The sequence below is a fragment of the Emiliania huxleyi genome (genome assembly GCF_000372725.1).
Source record: "Emiliania huxleyi CCMP1516 unplaced genomic scaffold EMIHUscaffold_1, whole genome shotgun sequence".
Classification (NCBI taxonomy): Eukaryota; Haptophyta; order Isochrysidales; family Noelaerhabdaceae; genus Emiliania; species Emiliania huxleyi.
Window position 1 is genome coordinate 993527 of NW_005202428.1, and position 18430 is coordinate 1011956.

General features: G+C 67.2%; 7 protein-coding genes across 7 annotated transcripts; 2 read left to right on the forward strand and 5 right to left on the reverse strand.

Moving 5' to 3' along the window:
* Positions 1-192: 192 nt before the first annotated feature.
* EMIHUDRAFT_94911 (hypothetical protein) lies at positions 193-1490 on the reverse strand (the record flags this gene model as incomplete). The annotated part of the gene is made up of 2 exons (XM_005794044.1): positions 193-678; positions 873-1490. 2 exons carry the CDS (start codon positions 1488-1490, stop codon positions 193-195), a joined length of 1104 nt encoding a protein of 367 aa, XP_005794101.1.
* A 1228-nt stretch (positions 1491-2718) lies between these two features.
* Positions 2719-3307, forward strand: EMIHUDRAFT_194097 (hypothetical protein; the record flags this gene model as incomplete). The annotated part of the gene is made up of 2 exons (XM_005794045.1): positions 2719-3027; positions 3263-3307. The coding sequence occupies 2 exons, from the start codon at positions 2719-2721 to the stop codon at positions 3305-3307; spliced, it is 354 nt and encodes a 117-aa protein (XP_005794102.1).
* Positions 3308-7394: 4087 nt separating this feature from the next.
* EMIHUDRAFT_431763 (hypothetical protein) lies at positions 7395-8181 on the forward strand. The gene has a single exon (XM_005794046.1). It carries the CDS (start codon positions 7405-7407, stop codon positions 8116-8118), a length of 714 nt encoding a protein of 237 aa, XP_005794103.1. The 5' UTR covers positions 7395-7404; the 3' UTR covers positions 8119-8181.
* Positions 8182-8412: 231 nt separating this feature from the next.
* On the reverse strand, positions 8413-10089 carry EMIHUDRAFT_194099 (hypothetical protein; the record flags this gene model as incomplete). Its single annotated transcript, XM_005794047.1, has 2 exons — positions 8413-9318; positions 9439-10089. 2 exons carry the CDS (start codon positions 10087-10089, stop codon positions 8413-8415), a joined length of 1557 nt encoding a protein of 518 aa, XP_005794104.1.
* A 516-nt stretch (positions 10090-10605) lies between these two features.
* On the reverse strand, positions 10606-11258 carry EMIHUDRAFT_431765 (hypothetical protein). The gene has a single exon (XM_005794048.1). It carries the CDS (start codon positions 11242-11244, stop codon positions 10981-10983), a length of 264 nt encoding a protein of 87 aa, XP_005794105.1. The 5' UTR covers positions 11245-11258; the 3' UTR covers positions 10606-10980.
* Positions 11259-12812: 1554 nt separating this feature from the next.
* On the reverse strand, positions 12813-14738 carry EMIHUDRAFT_194102 (hypothetical protein; the record flags this gene model as incomplete). The annotated part of the gene is made up of 2 exons (XM_005794049.1): positions 12813-14352; positions 14593-14738. 2 exons carry the CDS (start codon positions 14736-14738, stop codon positions 12813-12815), a joined length of 1686 nt encoding a protein of 561 aa, XP_005794106.1.
* A 1204-nt stretch (positions 14739-15942) lies between these two features.
* Positions 15943-17361, reverse strand: EMIHUDRAFT_94915 (hypothetical protein; the record flags this gene model as incomplete). Its single annotated transcript, XM_005794050.1, has 1 exon — positions 15943-17361. One exon carries the CDS (start codon positions 17359-17361, stop codon positions 15943-15945), a length of 1419 nt encoding a protein of 472 aa, XP_005794107.1.
* Positions 17362-18430: the final 1069 nt, after the last annotated feature.

The following is an 18430-nucleotide window of genomic DNA, read 5'->3' on the forward strand; positions in this document are numbered from 1 at the left end:
GTACCTTCAGACCGCTTGTCCAACCGAACGCTCCAACGGCAACGCGGAAACCCGCCACACTCCACACACGCGCTTTTTTCAGTTTTCTTTATATAGGACCAGTCACCATACAGCTTACAGGGCCGCCTATACGGGGGCTAGCCCGATCACCGCGGTCCACGGCTAAGAAAGTCTCTTGTGGCGTCAAGTCTGTCATGTGATGTCGTCCTCTGCGTCCATCGTGTAGTTGAAGGCTGGCGAGTCAAACGCAGATGCCGTGCGCCCCGCGGGCGGCTCCTTGGCCGCCGCGAGCACGCCGTCGGCTGCCACCCTGCGATGGGGCCCCTCCGCCTGGTCGTCCTCCTCTTCGCCGTCGCTGCTGCCGCTGCTGCTCTCGTCGTCGGAATAGACGCTGCTACGCGGCGGTGCCGACGGTGGACACCGGAGGGCGACGATCCAGCAGGCCATGGCCACCATAGCGAGGACCGCCGCTGCGTCCGTCCAAGCCACGCCCGCCAGCATGGTCGGCGGTGCGGGCGGGCGCCACAACTGCGGCGGAGGCGGCGGCAGCGCGGCGGCCGTGGCGGCGAGAGGCTGCGGGCTAGCTTGCGAGAGGCACTCGGCGTTGCGGCCCTCCCTCCGCCCGGCGTGGTCGTAGTGCCGCTGGACGCGCGGCCAGTCGCAGAGCGAAAGGGCCCCCTGGACGCCGAGAGGACAGGGCGAGGGTTGAAAATGGGGTGGTGTTGGGAAGGCAGGGCTGTGGCGGTGGCGCTTGGCTCGGTGGGAGCGGCCCTCGCCTTACAGAAGCCCCCGAGGAGGTCCGGGTAGCGGAGGATGTAGCACCGAAGCTCAGCGGCAGACAGGGCCGGCGGAAAGGGCGGTGGGGGCGGCACGGGCGGAGGCATTTGCGGCGGCGGTAGCGGCGGCGGCGGCGGCGTCGAAGGGCCAGGAGACGGTGGCGGCCGAGGCGGCGGCGGCGGAGGAGGCGGCTCTGGAGGCGGCGAGGGAGAGGGCGGCGGGCTCGGCCCGGGTGGTAGCCAAGGCGTGGGTGGTGGCGGCGGGGGGCAGAACTTGCACGTTGAGCAGCGACAGAGCTGGCAGTCCTCGTATGCGCGCCACGCCGCGCAGTTCGATTTGCACTGTGGCGTGTCGCTATCACCCTTGATTTTTGGCGTGCATGCCGGCGGGCCGGCGTCAGCAGCCGCCGACCAGCCGGCGCACCGCTCGCAGCCACGGCACGCGCAGCGGCTGCAATCGGGCGAGGAGACGCCCCACTGAACGGCGCACCACGTCAGACAGCGCGCGTTACCAAAGTCACCCGGGATGTCTGAGGTGCAAGTGGGAGCATCCATGACGGTGCAGGCGGCACACCCGGCGCACTCGCCCTTGTTGCAATCGGAGCGGAGGGGAGCGCGAGTGCCGCACCAGTGCTGGCAACCGGCGGGGACAAAGGGCTGCGGCTTTGCCGCTACGAGGCCGGAGCACAGTAATACGAGGAATGGGACCGACATGTAGAGGGTGCGACGGTGGGAGTGCCCGCCGAGCGCCTCGGAGAAAAACGAAAGTCGCCCGGGGCTGCGTATGAGCCCTGTGGGGACCCTGTCCTCGTCCCATCCCTCGTTTGGCGTGTCTGTTTTTTTTCTTTTCTGAGCCCTGTGACGCGGTGTTGTTGCGAATAGGTGGTGAGGGCAGGCCGCGCGCTCGCGGGGCGCATCGCCGAGACCTGGCTCCCCGAGAGACACTCACCAACGGCCGGCAGTCGGCGCCGAGATTTCTTTTTATCAGACGAGTCCAAGACGGGCTCTGCAATGCACTCGAGCGCGAGCTCTAAGCATCCTCCAGGTGGCAAGAGCAGCGGACCTCTGTGGTGATTAAATCAACGGAGTAGGAGAGATAATAGAACAAGTCTCCAGCCGAGACGGTGACGGGAAGCGTCGAGTGATCTCAGGCCCAGTGAGGCAGTGCACAGGCAACCCGGATCCTGCTGAACAAGCTCCTCTTGTAGCTCGATCGGTCACACCGCCATCACCGTCGGGGAGAGGGGGGACGACACTGCTTCGGCAGCGTGCACCTCGATCCTGTACCGTGTTTGCGTTATGACCCCCCCCAATGAGCACACCAGCGAGGGAGGGCGAGACGATCGAGGGGTCCCGTACCACGCGGAATCGACCCTATCCAGTGCTCAAGTGCTCAAGCAGGGGGGGGGGGGGGGGACTGGCAATCCCTGTGTGGTGCGGCGTGTGTCGTTCTCCCCATCGAGCCGCGTTCAAAAGGTGTGCGCGCCTTGGCGCCGCCCCTTTCGCGATGGGCGGCCCCCGCCCCGCGCCAGGGGCCGCCCACCTCGAAGCTCGCGCCCCACCCCGACCCGAGCAAACCCGGCCCCACCCCGACCCGACCCAAACCACCCCGCTCCGCCCTGCCCCGCCCCCCTCACCGGACAAACCCTGAAGCCGCACCCGGCTCCGCCCCCCGCCCGACCCTCACCCGCGCGTGCGCCTGCCGCCTGCGCCGCCTCCCCCCATGCGCACCCACGACGCCAGCCGCGCGCCCGTCGCCCGCCGAACAAGAGTGAAGAGAATTTTCACAAAAGGAAACCCCGGGCGCGCCTCGCCGTGTTGTAGTCTCCCAGTTGTCCCGTCGAATTCTTACCCCTCTTCGCCAGGTCCTGGCCACCCGAAGGCAGGTTGGCCTCGCGAGCCTCGCAGGCGCTCATCAGCTCGAGCCCTTGTCTCGAGTTCCATGGCGAAGCGTCGGGCGTTCGTCGGCTGCTGCGCTCGCACGGACGGGTGCGTCCTGGCTGCTGGCCACCGGGGCGCCTGCCATGTCGCGGAGATGGAGGAGGTTGACTACGTCGTGGAGGCCATCCGCGACGAGCGCGAGCGCCGCGGGAAGCTCCCGACCACCGAGTACCTCGTCAAGTGGAAGGGCTGGCCCGAGGAGGACTGCACGTGGGAGCTCGAGCAGACTCTGGCATCGTGCCCTCTCATTCTCCGCGCGTGGCGAAAGGCGAGGAAAACTCCAGCGCCAGCTACCACAGTCGCGCCGCCGGTGCCGTGCCCAGCGCCTGCAGAGACATGCCCGGCGCCGCAGGCGCGGGAGCGCAAGCCTCCGAGAGCGCAGGTCCCGTGCCAAAAGAGGCGCAAGAGGGACGCTGACGGCGGCGCTCTCGCTGCGACAGCGGCGAGTCCGCCGTCGTCACTGCCCGAACCCCCGTGCGCCGCCGTCGGGCAGGCGACTGCCGCCGAGAGCACGGCGGAAGTGCCGACCGAGCATCTCTCGGCAGGGCATGAGCGACGCCTCAGGAGGCAGGCGCAGTCTCAACCGTTGATGGAGGCGGCGGCGCCGCCGCCTGTTCTGCCGCAGCCGCCGGCGCCGCCGCCACTCCCGCCGCCGCCAAAGCCTGGTGGCGCATCGGCTGACGCAGTGGCGCAGGGCCGCCAGCCGGCCCGGCAGTCAACAGCGGCCACGAGCACGCGCCGCCACGTTGGTTCGGAGGCCGCCGCGAGCGGTCGGCGCGAGGCGCAGCCGCAGGGGGGGCAGGCTCCAGACGGCCCCGAGGCGGAGGAGGGGTCGGGCGGACCCGCGGCTCAGGAGGGGTCGGGCGGACCCGCGGCTGCCGCCTCTCCTCCTCCTCGGGTCCAGCAGCCGAGGGAGGAGCTGCGGGAGGGGGACACGGCGCTTGCGGCGGCGGCGGCGGGCGACGAGGCCGCGCCAGTTCCGGCTCTTGTGGTGGAGGCAGAGGGCTTACGCTTGCACATGTCAAGCAGCGGCAGCAGCGGCTACAAGGGGGTGCGCAAGAGCAAGGCTGGCCGCTTCGAAGCGCAGAAAAGGGTGGACGGAAGGCAGGTGTTCTTGGGCACTTTCAACACGGCGGTGGGGGCGGCGGTGGCGTACGCGCGCGCAGCCGGCGGGGTGGCGCAGCCGCGGGTGGTGGAGGCGGTGGCGGCCGGGGTGGCTCCAGACGGGCCCGCGGCGGAGGAGGGGTCGGGCGGACCCGCGGCTCAAGAGGGGTCGGGCGGACCCGCGGCTCAAGAGGGGTCGGGCGGACCCGCGGCTCAAGAGGGGTCGGGCGGACCCGCGGCTCAAGAGGGGTCGGGCGGACCCGCGGCTCAAGAGGGGTCGGGCGGACCCGCGGCTCAAGAGGGGTCGGGCGGACCCGCGGCTGCCGCCCCTCCTCCTCCTCGGGTCCAGCAGCCGAGGGAGGAGCTGCGGGAGGGGGACACGGCGCTTGCGGCGGCGGCGGCGGGCGACGAGGCCGCGCCAGTTCCGGCTCTTGTGGTGGAGGCAGAGGGCTTACGCTTGCACATGTCAAGCAGCGGCAGCAGCGGCTACAAGGGGGTGCGCAAGAGCACATGGAAGGCTGGCCGCTTCGAAGCGCTGAAAAGGGTGGACGGAAGGCAGGTGTACTTGGGCACTTTCAACACGGCGGTGGGGGCGGCGGTGGCGTACGCCCGCGCAGCCGGCGGGGTGGCGCAGCCGCGGGTGGTGGAGGCGGTGGCGGCCGGGGTGGCCGGCTGCGCCCCTGAGCTTGAGCGTCCAGGCGGCGGCCGGCAGGGTGGTGACGGAACCGAGCGAGGCGGGCGGAGCGGCGGGATTGGCGGCGGCGGCGGCGGCGGGACTGGCGGCAGCGGCGGCTGCGGCGGCGGCAGTGTGGCGGGCGGAGGCAGCATGGGCGGAGGCAGTGCAGCGGCCAGCAGCAGTGCGGCCAGCAGCAGTGCGGCCAGCGGCAGTGCGGCCAGCGGCAGTGCTGCGGGCGGCGGCAGTGCCGTTGGCGAGGGGCCAGGTTTGGCACCGGAGGGCCACATTGACAATAGCGAGGCGCGCAGGCGCCTCAGCTGCCTGCGGAGTCCCTCTGCCATCCGATCCTTCGCCGAGTGCCACCCCGAGGCGTGCGTCAGCATCTCGGCCGGCAGCCGCAAGCCTCGAAAGTACTACGACGCAGCCAAGCTCGAGGCATGGAGGCTGGAGGCGTGGCGCCGGCGGTCGTCCTCCGAGCCACCGCCGCCGCCGCCGCCCTGCCGCGACTACCGGTGCCGCGTCTGTGGCCAGCCAAAGAAGGGACACGTCTGTGTACCTGCGCAGGGGGGCGACGCGGTGTGGGCTCCTCCTGTCCCGCCGCCTCGGTCCGACTCGCAGCTCCCCGCGGCCCTGCAGCGCCCCGTGCGGCAGCGCGAGCGGCCCGTGTCTTACCTCGAGGCTTCCTCCGACGAGGAGCCAGGCGGCGCCTCGCTGATCTCCAACTGGGCAAAGGCCGCCAAGGCCGCCAAGGCGGCCAAGTCGGAGGCCGATGGGGAGGGCGACGAGGCCTGCAGCGCGGACAGCGAAGCCGGCGGCCGCGTGCGGAAGGCCGCGATGAGCACATCGGGCGTGGACGCCGCGCCGGCGGCGTGCGACGTGCAGGGCGGCACCAAGCGCGCAGTGCGGGGGCCGTGGACGCCTTGGAGCTCGGAGGAGGAGAAGCAGCTGCAGCGGCTCGTCCGGGAGGACAGGACTTGGACGGAGATTGCGGCGGCGCTTGCCAACGGCCGCACCTGCGCCGGGGTGCAGCAGCACTTTGCGTCGATGTGCAAGCGGGACGGGGCAGCGACGAGCAAGGGCCTCTCGCACGAGCGCCGCTCGGAGGCGCAGCTCGGCTGCTCGTCGAGCGGCGCAGAGACGGCCAAGCTGCGAGCGGAGAGGAGCGAGGGGCGGCAGGCTGCGCGGGTGGTCTCTCGGCTGTCTCTCTGCTGTATCTCGGCTATATCTCGGCTGCATCTCGATCTCAGGTTGCGCGGGTGGTCGAGTCGCTTGTTCGCCGCATCGAGCGGCGGGCGGCGAGCGAAGCGGCGCGGGAGAGGCGTGAGGCGGCGCGCGAGCGAGAGAGGGAGGCGAAGGAGGCCGCCAGGCGCGCCGCCAAAGCCGCGCGGCCGGTGCGAGCGAGCCTCCGGCCGCGGCCGGATGGCGCCGTCTCGCTCCGCCTGTTCGTGCGCGCGGGGACGAGGTGGCGCGCGGCTAAGGCGCGCCCACGTGCGGTGCCGCTCGCCGCTGCCGCTGCCGCCGGTGGCGTGGCTGGCGATGTCAGCAACAGCGACGGCGACGCCACCGACGACGGCAGTGCCGGCGCCACCGACGGCGGCGGCGGCGACAGCGCCACCGACGGCGACGTCGAGAGCGGCGGCGACAGCGGCGACGAGAGCGACGCGGCTTTCTGCGAGGTCTGCGGCCGTGTAGACGACGAGGGCGCGATGCTGCTCTGTGGCGACGGCGCGGGCCACGGCTGCGACCGCGGTTTCCACTCTAAGATGCGGAATCCTGTTTCCCATATTCAGCTAGACACGTGTTCGTCTGTATTCGGCTGCATTCGGCTGCATTCGTCTGTATTCGTCTGTATTCGTGGCCCGCGTATTCACACGGCTCTCACGCTGTACGGCACACTGTTCACGCTGACTCTGGTGTCTTCATGCCGCAGGCTTCCACCTCTACTGCCTGCGCCCGGCGCTGTCCGCGCCACCCGACGAGGACTGGTACTGCAACGAGTGCGAGCAGGCGGGCGAGGCGGCGGCGGGGGCGGCCGCCAAGGAGCGCGTGGCGGGGTCGGCGAGGCGGCAGCGCGAGGCGGTGCAGCGGCTGCGGCGACGCCTCTCTGCGGGTGAGCACGAGTCGGCGGAGCTGCCGGCGGGCAACATGCGGCCGTTGCTGGAGCTGCAGCGGGAAGGCTCGCTCTCGGCCGAGGAGGCGCTGGCGGCGGCAGAGGCGGAGGGACTCGCCCTCGTGCGCGGCGAGGCGGCGAGTGGATTCCGGTGCGTCTACCCGCAGTACTCGGCGCTGGGCCAGGTTCGCTGCGCGCCGCGCCTCGAGGTTCACAGACCTTGTTCACGCGTGCCGCCGGTGAGGAGAGGCCCGTTGTGCTCACGTCCACAGGTGCGCTGCTGGGAGGTGCGCGTCAAGGTCTTTGGCGCGCAACGCATCCTGGCATACACGCGCACCCGTGAGCACGCGGCCCTTGTCTTTGCGCGCTACGTCGGGAGGGCCACGTGCGCGCGCGAGGTGGAGCTCGAGCAGCGGCAGCAGCGTGGCATTGAGGCGCCGCCGCCGAGCCGCGAGGAGGTGGAGGCGACCGCGCGCGCCGAAGGCCTCGAGCTGGTCGCGTCGGGCACGCAAGCGGCGCTGGTGCACCCCGGCAAGCTCGTCAAAACCGCGTTCGGCGGCTCGGGTGGGAGGCCGGGCACATCGCAGACGGGGTATGTCAACGTCAAGCGTAAGTCCGCAGACGGCGACGACTTCTTCGCTGGTTGCTTCCGAGGCCGTTTGCTGCAACGGTGGCGCACCGCGGCTGAGGCGGCGCTTGACCTGGCGCGGACCCGGGCGGCGGCAGAGAAGGAGGAGGAGGAGGAGGAGGGGGAGGGGGAGGGGGAGGGGGAGGGGGAGGGAGAGTGGGGGGAGGTGATGGAGGTGGCGGAGGATGACAAGGAGACGGTGGAGGGGGGGGAGAAGGGGGGGGAGGCGGCGGCAGAGGGGAGTGGCGCGGTGGAGAAGGGGGAGGCGGGTGGTGGGGCGGGGGCGGGGCTCGCAGAGGGCGCCTCGCATCGTGAGCGCCCCGCGCATCCCCCGGGCAAGTTCGAGCCAATCGCGAAGCGGCGGCGGGGCTTGCTCGCCGCCGATGCCGCCGGGGCAGAGGACGCGGCGCTCGCTTGGGACGTTTGGTACGCTCGCGAGGAGCGCTCGCCGCGGCCCAAGCGGTCGCGCGTCGGGGCGTCGTCCGACGTCGAGGGCGAGGAGGGGAACGCACCGCGGCCAACCCGCGCCGCGCCACAGCCCCCACCGCCGCCGCAGCCCCCACCGCCGCCGCGTGACCGGTCTCGGACGGGGGCCGAGGCCCGCCACGCCGCCGCTATGGCGCGGCTCGCCGAGGCAGCCGCTCGGGGCAGGGAAGGCGGAGGCGGAGGCGGAGGAGGCGGCGGCGGCGGGCGCGGAGGCGCAGGTGGAGGCGGCCGCGCCGCCGATGCGTCGCGAGCCGTGCAGGAGCTCGACGAGGAGGGGTTGCCGCTGCGCGACAAGAACGGGCTGCTCCTCTCCGAGTATGAGCGGCAGCGCCTGGCCACCATCCGAGAGAATCAGCGCTTCATGGCGCAGCTGGACCGGGAGATGAACGGGCTGTGATGCCGGCCGGCCGCATTGTCGTTGTGTGTCGGTCCCGTTCAAGAATAAACAACTCTTACCCGATGTGCGAGGCGGCGCGCAACGTGGATCTCTAAGAACGAACGTTAACGCTCCAGAAAAGTCTACCATACAGTATGCACAGACAACGTACGGCCGTCACGGCGTACTGCGGCTCAGATGTGAGCGGGAGAAGACCCAGAAGCAGAACCTTTTCCCGGGGTTCCCCGGCGAGCGGCGTGTGGTTCCATCTGCGGCGACACCGGCACCGCAGTCCTCGGCTCGCTCCTCGCGCGGCTACCCATCCAGAATCACCTCCGACAGGCTCTGTGCGAGATTGGCCGCGAGGTGGGAGGAGTTGGTGAGCGGCGCGTAGACCTCCAGGCTCGCCTGCAGCACTGTCGGCCTTGTGTCGTCGGCAAGGAAGGCGACCTCGTCGCCGTTGCTGGCGGAGCGGTAGATGAGCATGTCGCGGTACTCGCACGAGAGTGCGGCGCTGCTTGAGCAAGCGAGCACGAAGTCGGATGGCACGCGCCGCTCAAGCGTCTGCAGCACGATCTGGCCGTCGACGTAGTAGTTGGTGCTCGCGTTCGCGTAGTAGTGGGAGACCGCCACGTAGTGCCAGTCGCCGTCGGTGAGGCTCGGCCCTGCGGCAGCGACAATGCCACTCCGCTCGTCTGTGGTGGACAATTGACCCGACGCGTCGATGCCGATCTTCAGATCGGACGGCGGGGCGACCGGAAGCGGATGTGGCGCCGACACGGCCGCCCGCGCCGATTGCGGGGCGACCGGTGCTTGTGAGACCGAAGCGACGCTGGCGCCAATGCAGTCGGTGGAGCACCGAAACGCAAAGGCGAATGTGAACGAGTGCATCGGTTGGTCCGCAGGCACCGTGAAGGCCACGCGGCGCTCCGATCCCTCGCTCACGAAGCCCGTGCTGCCCGACGCATCCTGGCGCGCGACGCGAGACGGCTTTCCCGCGTTGATGGCATCAAACAGCGACGGTACGATGGCGAGCCACATCTCGGTCGAGCCGGCGTCGTTGGGATGGCCGCCGTCGGCAAAGAAGCCTTCCACAATGCGACCGTGGCCGTCGTCGAGCGCGCCGAGGTAGTTGACGCCCGGCGGCTGGCCGAGCGCCTCCGACGTCTGCGTCAGCACGTTCATCTCGCGGATCAGCGCGTACTCATCCGCTGTGTACTCCTTGTACGCTGCGGCCGCGGCAGCGGCAAAGCCGACCGCCAGCCCCACCCCGATCCCGACGCCGATCCCGGAGGCCGCGGCGGCGCCCCGGGGGCGGCGGAGGCCCTGCCGCCGCAGGACAAGCCACATGAAGAACGCGATGACCACCGCCGTGAGGAGGCCAACGCCGCCGCCCATGGCAATGCCTGTGACCTCTCCGCCGCCGCCGGAAGAGCGCGGGTAGCAGCTTCCGATGACTGGATAGCCTCCGGCTGTTCGCGTGCGGTCGGCGAGCTGGACCAGCCCGTCGTGGTACGCATCGAAAACCTCGCGCGTGACCTCCGACGCGCCCATGCGCTTGGCCTCGTTCGACAGCGAGAGGCCGAAGAGCACGTAGCGGGCGCGCGAGGAGAGGACTTGACAGAAGCGCCTGAGCAGCTTCGCCGTCGAGTCACCATTATTGGCGTTGTTGAAGACGGAGCGGCCGCTGTGCTCGCGCTGCCACACGCGTAGGCGGCTCTGGTAGCAGCCACCGAGGTCCGCCTCCTGGCTGCTCAACGAGGAGCGTGCCCGGCCGGAGCAGTTGCCGCTGCACATGAAGCCATTCGAGACGCTTGAGCCAAAGACAGCGATGGTGTTCTCGTCGAGCGGCCCCGTATAATCTTCGCATGAGGAGGATGGGCGCAGGAAGACGCCAAGAGGCACGGCGATTCCGACGGCTAGCAGCGCGACGCACACGAGAGCGACGGCCACTCGGCCGCGCTTTCTGATGGGCTCCTTGTCGGACCGCATCCGTCGAGCTGGGCGCGACTCGATTCTGACCAGGCATGGCCGAGGACGCACGAGTTCGACCTCACTGAATTTTGCCCGGTGAGGGTAACCCGAGGACCATTGTTTCTTGCACACAATCATAATTGACTAGCTCTCTCTCTCTCTCTCTCTCTCTCTCTCTCTCTCTCTCTCTCTCTCTCTCTCTCTCTCTCTCTCTCTCTCTCTCTCTCTCTCTCTCCCTCTCTCTCTCCCTCTCTCTCTCTCTCCTCTCTCTCTCTCTCTCTCAGCACCTCTGCCGCGCGCCCGCTCGGCTCACTGCCAGCTCCTGCGAGGCACCTCGCTCGCTGCGCGTGCGCCGGCCGAGCTCGTGTAGCGCGCAGCTCAGCAGCTCAGGCGCGAGCCGCACCGGCTGCGCCTGCGCGTGCGCCACGATGTGATGCATCCTGTAGGAGGCGTCGCGCGAGTCTAGTTGCCACCGCCCACCGGCCGCGGCGGGAGCCGGGAGGCCCCGGCACTGCCCAAAAAACACTGGAGAATGCGAATGGAAAACCTCCACAGGCAACTTCAAGTCTTCAACACCTGCCAGACTGGTTTGTGCCCCAACTCGCCACAGGCTGGGAATGGGTCGGCCGCCCCCGCGCCGCCGCCCGCGGGCCCCCCGGGCCCGCACCCCATCAAAAGGCCCATACGGACGGGGCTTTATCTCCGGCCTGCCGGCGGTGCGCGCGGCGCGTCCTCCCCGCACGCCGACGCCGGAACGCGCCGCCCAACCGGCAACGACTAAGTTCCTTGCAACCTCATCAAATAATCATCTCACGGGGACCTACCAACTCACCTCTCCACCGCTGGCACTGCATGCGGAAACTAGCGCACGGTTTGCAATGATCACGCTCCTGAACATCACGATGCGGCTCAAGCTCCCTTGCGCTCAAGCTCGCGGGCCTTCAGCGCGGCGCGGAGGCCTGGAATGCCCTCGGCTTGCAGGATTCGGTGGAGATCCTCCAGCTCAGCGACCTCCTCGGACGCCTTGCGTCCGAGCGGCGAGACGAGGTTGAGGGGAGGCAGGTCAGCCTCCGTGATGCACCGGGCGAGATCGGAGGATAAGTCGATGATTTTCTGCGACCAGTCCTCCTTCCTCTCGAGCGCGCGCCGCTCGGCGGGCGAGACTGTGGCCATCGAGCTTTTGCAAATCTGGCCGAAACACCGTAAAAGAAATTATCAAGTCACTCGGGCTTGCTCATCCCAAAACTGACTCCCTAGGGTGGGCGACGGATAGCGCACCACACACCTCTCCTTAAAATCCCTGTGTGGTGGCGGCGTGCCGTCCTCCCCATCCCTCCCTTGGGTTGTCTGTTTTCTTTCTTTCTTTATCCCAAAACTGTCACTCCCCTCTCTCCCGGCCGGGGTGGGGCGCGCGCGGGGGCGGCGGGTGTGCGGCGAGTGTGCGGGATGTCTGTGGGCCCGAGAGCGATATGCCATGTCCGCCTTGCGTTGTTTCATTACACCGAAGGCTAAGCTCAAAAGAAATTACAGGCGCAAACTCTCGCACACGCACGATTCACAAGAGAGATAGGAAGAGGCAGACTCCCTAGGGTGGGCGACGGCTAGCGCACCACACACCTCTCCTTAAAATCCCTGTGTGGTGGCGGCGTGCCGTCCTCCCATCCCTCCCTTGGGTTGTCTGTTTTCTAGTCTGTTTTCTTTCTTTCTTTCTGCACGATTCACACAACAGGCAAAGCGCGGACGACGGCTTCTAATAGAAGCCGTCCTCACAGTAAAAGAATTTCAACAAAACTCCCTCGCTCTAGCCCGTAGCCCGATGCCGATCATCCGGCCCGCTGGATGCGCTTCTCAGCTCACCGGCCCTGGATGTGAGGTTGCCGACTGCACTCCAAGTGCTCCAAGTGCACAACACTGGGCACGGCAGGCGGCGGCGGCGTCGCAGAACGAGGCAGAGGAGAGCGACGCGACAGAGGAAGAAGCGACAAGGGAGAGCACGACGAGAAGGGGGAGACCGCGAGGTGGCATGAAGGTTGCAGCGAGAATCGGCGAGAGACTGCGAAGAGAGATAGGAAGAGGCGGACGCCCAAGGGCGGGCGACGGCTAGCGCACCACACCCCTCTCCTTAAAATCCCTGTGTGGTGGCGGCGTGCCACCCGGGAGGAGATTTCTAGGCAAATAAAACACCGCGTCTGAGCAGGCGCTCGCCGTGCACGGTCACCGAGCCACCTAATCTGATGCTCTGTCTCCACACCCTCGCCCACCTCGCCTTTACGCCTCCGCTGCTGACACCCCGCGCCGGCTCGCTGCGGGCCCCAGCCGTCCGCCTCGATGAAGACGACAGCGATCTCCGCGCTGCGTTTGCGCGGCGCGTGTCTGCGGATTCCGGCGACGAAGAGCTGGCCTGGTGGGACTCTGGTGACGTGCAGGTGATTGGCGGAGTGGCTGTGCTCGTGGCTGCGTTTTCTCTGTGGAGCGGCTCGCTCGGCGGTGGCGACGCCGACCGGCAGAGGGCTGCCGACACGGCCCAGAGCAACCCGGCACTCGCACGCTGCGTCGACCGGGCCTTCTCACGCCGCGAAGTCCGTGACTGCACCTCACGCTACGGCGGTGCGGGATGATTGATATGTGTACTAGTAGAGGGCCAGTCAAGAGGGTACGAATACCTTTGCAGTGACCTTTTCGGTGTGTTTTCGTTCCAAGCCGTTTTGAATAACTTAACATAGCTCCAAGTGCTCCAAGTGCTACACGCCACTCCTCGACTTCTCGATGTCCGCCGAGACCCGCGTTTTCCTTTTCGTCTCGTCGCCACCGCGGGCAGGCTTTGGCGGGGCTGAAGGCGGAGGCGTGGCGATAGTTTCGAGAGCCGCAACCTTGGGCGAGGCACGCTTCGCAGGGAAGCGCCGGTCCACCCACCCGTGCACCCTGCGTCGGACGGGGTCGTCGACGAACCCCTTAATGACAGCGGCGACCAAGTAGATGGTGAGTAGAGCCGCCATGGAGGCGCCCGGCGTGTACGCTTCATAGTCGCTCGGGATGCCCTCGTCTGCCATCAGCGCATCGGTCGCAGCATGCAGAATCGTAAAGAATGACAGCACAAAGCCATTGTGCGAGAGGTAAACCTGGAAGCCGAGGTCGCCGATGGCGGAGAGGGCCGGGTGACGGCACGCGTGGGCGATGCCGCCGCCGGCAGCGCACGAGGTCCAGAGAAACAGGGAGAAGAAGGGGCCGGCGGCGCTGATCCAGAAGACCTCATACCTGCTACCTTCCTCCTCGTACCTCGCCCATTGCTCGAAGCCAGGCCAGCGCCCTTCCGGAGGCACGAACGCAAGAGCCACGGTAGCGACGATGGCCAAAGCGAGCAAGTCGCCAGCGACTGCAATCTTGAGCTTGTGTCTCTTGACGAAGCCTGCGTCGCCTGTCTGCGCGAGGAGCTCCGCTGCGGTCATGCCAAGGACGAAATCGGCGAGCCTGATGGGCGGGAATTTGTACAGGAAGTCATAGGCGTGGTGGCTGACCACCGGCCCCTCGATGATCACGTAGAGCGCGCAAGGGGCGACGGTGACGATGGACGCGAGGAGGAAGAGGAGAAAAGCGCGACGACCACTCCCGCTCTTCTTTAGAAAGTGCTGAATGGGTGGGAAGAGCACCCACGCAAAGGCAAGCGTCGACATCGTCCACGCGGAGCCGTTCGGCACGGTGCATTCGAGCGGATACCACGACTGCAGCAGGAAGACGCTCAGGACCACGGACACGATCGCTCCCGGTTGCTCAAGCGCCCACTTCTGGCTTATAATGATGACAATTAGAATGAGAGAGTAGGTGAGGTAGTACGCTCCTATGATGCCACCGAATCGCTTGAAATTGTAGCGCGCGACCTGGCTCCAAACAATCTGGTGCCCGTCGTAATACTTGACCTTCCGATACGCATGGTGGGTGATGAAGCCCGAAAGAACGATGAAAAACTGGACGGGCACAATGGCACGGCCAAGTATGAGCGTGAAAAGGCCCTCCTGGGGAGTCTCAGTCGGTGTCGGCCTCCACGAACTGGTCATGTGGTCGACCACGATCCAGTATGACAGCAGTGCGCGAAGGCCAGAGATGTGGGTTGTGGCGGTACCCTTTTTCGGCTCAGGCTTGTTTGAAGCATTCTTCTCTTCAGGGGCGCTTGGAGCCGGCACACCGTCTTTGCGTATGGGTTGCGGTGAGCCCGCCTCTGAGGCGGCCGGTGTTCCGAGAGGAGTGTCGAGCGGGAACTCCCAAAAGGAGTCCCACTCCCGCTTCCTGATGGCGGTTCGGACCTCCACCCATTTGCTCCGACTCTCGGATAAATGGACGCTGCCGGAATGAAGGTCAGCATCAGCGCTTGTGTCGGGGAGGTTCTCCAAACGGACGCTGCCGGAATGAAGATCCTCGGCGCTGGTGTCAGGGAGGTTCTCCAAACGGACGCTGCCGGAATGAAGATCCTCGGCGCTGGTGGGAAGGGTCTCCATGATATACTGTTCCTATCCGACCGGGGCGCACGTCCCTTCATCAATGAACTCAATAAAAATAAAAAATGAGAAGCGGGAGAGCCTGGCGCCCAAAGCGCCCGCCGAGACGGAACACACGTCGGATATCCCGGGGCCGTGGGGGACTCGCGCCCGACGGGTGGGGCGCCAATCGCCCATGACGACCGAGTCGAGCTGAGCAACACACGGCGATGAAGCGCCTCGTCATCATGAAGGCCGACCGGTCCGGCTCCACCTGGTTCACCCGGCTCTTGGTCCACGCGGCTCCACACCACGCCTGGATCACGGAGGAGGCGCTCTCCGGACCGGCCGCAGCAGCACAGCCTGTCGAGGCCAAGCTTCAGCACCTTTCATCGTGCCTCGCGCGGCCGACGCAACGCCTGCAGCAGCTGCTCGACCGCCCACGTCAGGCTAACTGCTCCGCCGGTGCTGGCCCGGCTTCGTGCCCGTGGCCACGTGCAATCCTCGGCTTCAGTGTCGACCCGACACATCATCGTCCAGCGCTGCCGTACGATAGGGTGCTGCGCGCGTGGCCTGACACGCTTGTAGTCGCATTCCTTCGCTCAAACCTCGTCAAGTGGGCCGTGTCGGTCCTGCACGGCTCGGCGCTCCGGAGGGCTGGCTGCGGTTGGAATGCCAACGCCGCGTGCGCCGCGCGCGCGCCGCTCTCCGCGCTGCGGCTCTCGGCGAGCCGCGTGCTCCGCCAGGTCTACAAGCGCGCACAGGTTACGCAGCAGGTCCTCTCCGCCGCGACGGGCGCTTCGGGCAGCGTGCACGTGCTGCTGTACGAGCACCTCCAGGCCGACGCTGGCGCAGCACTGGCGGCGCTGCATCGCGCGCTCGGCTTGCTGCCTCCGCCGCCGGCGCAGGCGGCGGGCGCGCCTCGACCCGGGCATGAGCTGGCTGCGGCGAGGCTGACTAAGGTGACGGCCGATAACCTCACATTCGCGCTCGAGCCTCGCTCGTACAACGAGCTCGACACCGCCCTCTCGTCGCGGCCGTGCCTGCGAGCCATGCTCAACGCACCGGCGGCCACTGCGTTCCCGCTCCTCCAGTGCAGCGTCGGCGGCGAGGCTGCACACGGTCGACCAAGTTTTATCGGGACTGAAGACCTGAGACCGATATGACCGCCCTCGAGGTGATTCGAGTCGGCCCACTCGACGGACGACGCGGCATTATTTATACCATTACGCATTAGGCCGGTGTGATGTGAGCTGTGACGAGTGAAAGAGATCGGCTTTCCGCACTGGCGGCGCAGCCTGCTGGAGCTGGATGAGCTCGAGGCTGGACGAGCGATGAGAGAGAGTGCATGTAGTATTATAACACGAAACAGCGGTTGATTGTTCGGTTTGAGATTGAGTATTTAGACCGCGGCGACGGCAACTGGGAGTGGCAGTGGGATGGGAGCCGGGGTCCGAGAGTCCTCGAGATCGAGGCCGACCAGCGTGGCGCCGCTTGCCTTGGCTCCGTCCACCGCCGCCAGCCCCCCTTCGCAACGCGTGGGCGTGTGAGCCGGCGCGCACGATGCGGCCCCGCCACTGCCTTGGCTGTGCGCTATGGCAGTCGCAGAGAGCTTGTGCCAGTCGGTGCACGCCGCGCAAAGTCCCATCGCCACCGAGAGCAACATGTAGGTGAAAGCGAGCATCTGCCAGACGCGGGCGGGGCAGGTGGCGAGCCACACCAGAGGACACCCCACCGGCCAGAGCACGCACACGACGAAGACGGCCATTTGCCGCTGCTGCCCCAACCCCTTGGCGAGGCCGAGCAGCAGCGCAAAGGTGCCGCTGATCAGCAGAAACATGGACCACGACGGCCACATCTCTGCCGCCGCGGCCAGGACCTCTGCGTCGCGGGAGAAGAGACGCCGCAGCGAGCCGCCGGCGAGAAAGGCGAAGAGCGAGTAGCCGCACACGGTGGCGATCCCGACGCCGACGCCAATCGCCGTGGTGCGCCGCGCCGCCGCGACACGGCCGGCGCCGAGGTGGCCGCCCACCGCGTTGGTCAGCGCCGTCGAGAGACCGATGGCGAGCATGAAGAGGCACGGCTCGAGGCTGTAGCCGACAGAATAGGCTGAGAGCGGGATCGTTCCCAGCGCGCCGACGCGAAAGCAGACGGCCTCCCAGAAGAGCCACTCGGTGAGCGAGAAGAGGGAGGCGGCAGAGGTGGCCAGGAAGTGCCTCCACGCCTTTCGGTCGCCGAACAGGGCCGCTCGCCCCTCCGCACGCGGCCAGGCGGCGGCGGCACGCGGCACCCGCCACCGGATGAGGGCAACGAGGACAGCAGCCATGACCGAGAATGTGAAAAGCGGTGCGAGCATGGGCCCGGAGGGCCCGAATCCTCTCGTCATCTCAAGCCACACCGGGTGGGTGGCCAGGCCGATGACCGCAGCCGGCAGCGGTGGCCACTGCACGTCTTGCGCGTACACAAACTTGCGCGATACCTCAAAGACGAGCCAGGGGGCAAGGCTGGGAAGCAGCATGAGCATGTTGGTCTGCGCGAGGGCCGCAACGTCGGGCGGCTGGCCGAGGGCAGTGAGAATCTCTCTGGCGAAGATCCAGAGCGGCACAGTCGGCAAGAGGAAGGCAGGCGCGGTGATAACTGCTCGCAGGGCAGTGAGTCCGACCCCCACAGCGTTGCCGGCTCCGAAATTCTGCGGCGCGATGGTGTCCATGGCAGACAGCGGTGCTGTGAGGATCATGTTGCCAGCCACGTTGAACGTGAGCACGCCGAGGGTCGCAGCGGCGAGAGGTGTTGCGGACGAAGCTGCGTGCCCGATCTGCATCACCGTCAGCGCCGTCACGGTGAGCTTAGCACCGTCGACTAGGGCGATAGGGAGGCCGCTCACGAAAAAGCGAGCCGCCACTCGGTAAGACGGCTCGGGCGTTTGGGACGACGACGACATGCACGAGCGAGGTCCTTGTCCTCGCACCTCTTCTTGAAGAAGAGGTCTGCACGAGCGTGCCTCGCACTTGCGCGGAAGAAGAGGTCGCACCAGCGGCCAGGCACGACTTCCGCGAACTCGCGCTGAGGAGAAAAAAGAAACAACTCGGCCGACGAAGCTCTCTAGCCCGTTTAAAATCCCTGTGTGGTGGCGGCGTGCCGTCCTCCCATCCCTCCCTTGCTTAAAATCCCTGTGTGGTGGCGGCGTGCCGTCCTCCCATCCCCCCCTTGGGTTCTCCGTTTTCTTTCTTGCCCACCGCGCTTCACCGCCCTATGCGCATGTCTTGTCGCCCTAGGGGCTCGGGCCCCGGCCTGAACTCCTCACTGCACGTTGCAGAATGTCCCTTGTAATGTGAGAGAGTGCGTTGTGTTCTTGTTTTGTATCCGCTTTCTCTTTCTTCTAGCCCGTAACCCGATCCCAATCGTCTGGCTAACTGGGCGAGCTTCTTAGCTCCCCGGTCCTGGGCGTGCGGCTACCGACTGCACTAAAAGTGCTCCAAGTGCGGGGCTCACAACACGGGGCACGGGACCCCTCCCTCCCTTGGGAGCACTTGGAGCACTTGGAGTGCAGTCATTAACCGCACATCCAGGGCCGGGGAGCTCAGAAGCGCACCCAGCGGGCCGGATGATTGGCATCGGGTTGCGGGCAAGAGAGCCCTAGCCCCGGGGGTGCGCGTTCGCAGGGCATGGGATATCTGTTTTCTTTCTTTGTTTCTTTCTGGGGCACGGGACTGGCGCGAACTGGCACCAATGCGCCACCAACACAGGTACACCACGGGAGCCGCCTAAGCGACTCGTGCGAGGAAAGAATTTTGCGAGGACAAAACAATATAAAAAATCCCCGGCGTGGGCTGGGAGTCTGCCCTCGAGGTTCTGCCACCCCTCATCAACATGTGTCTTGGCAGAGTTCC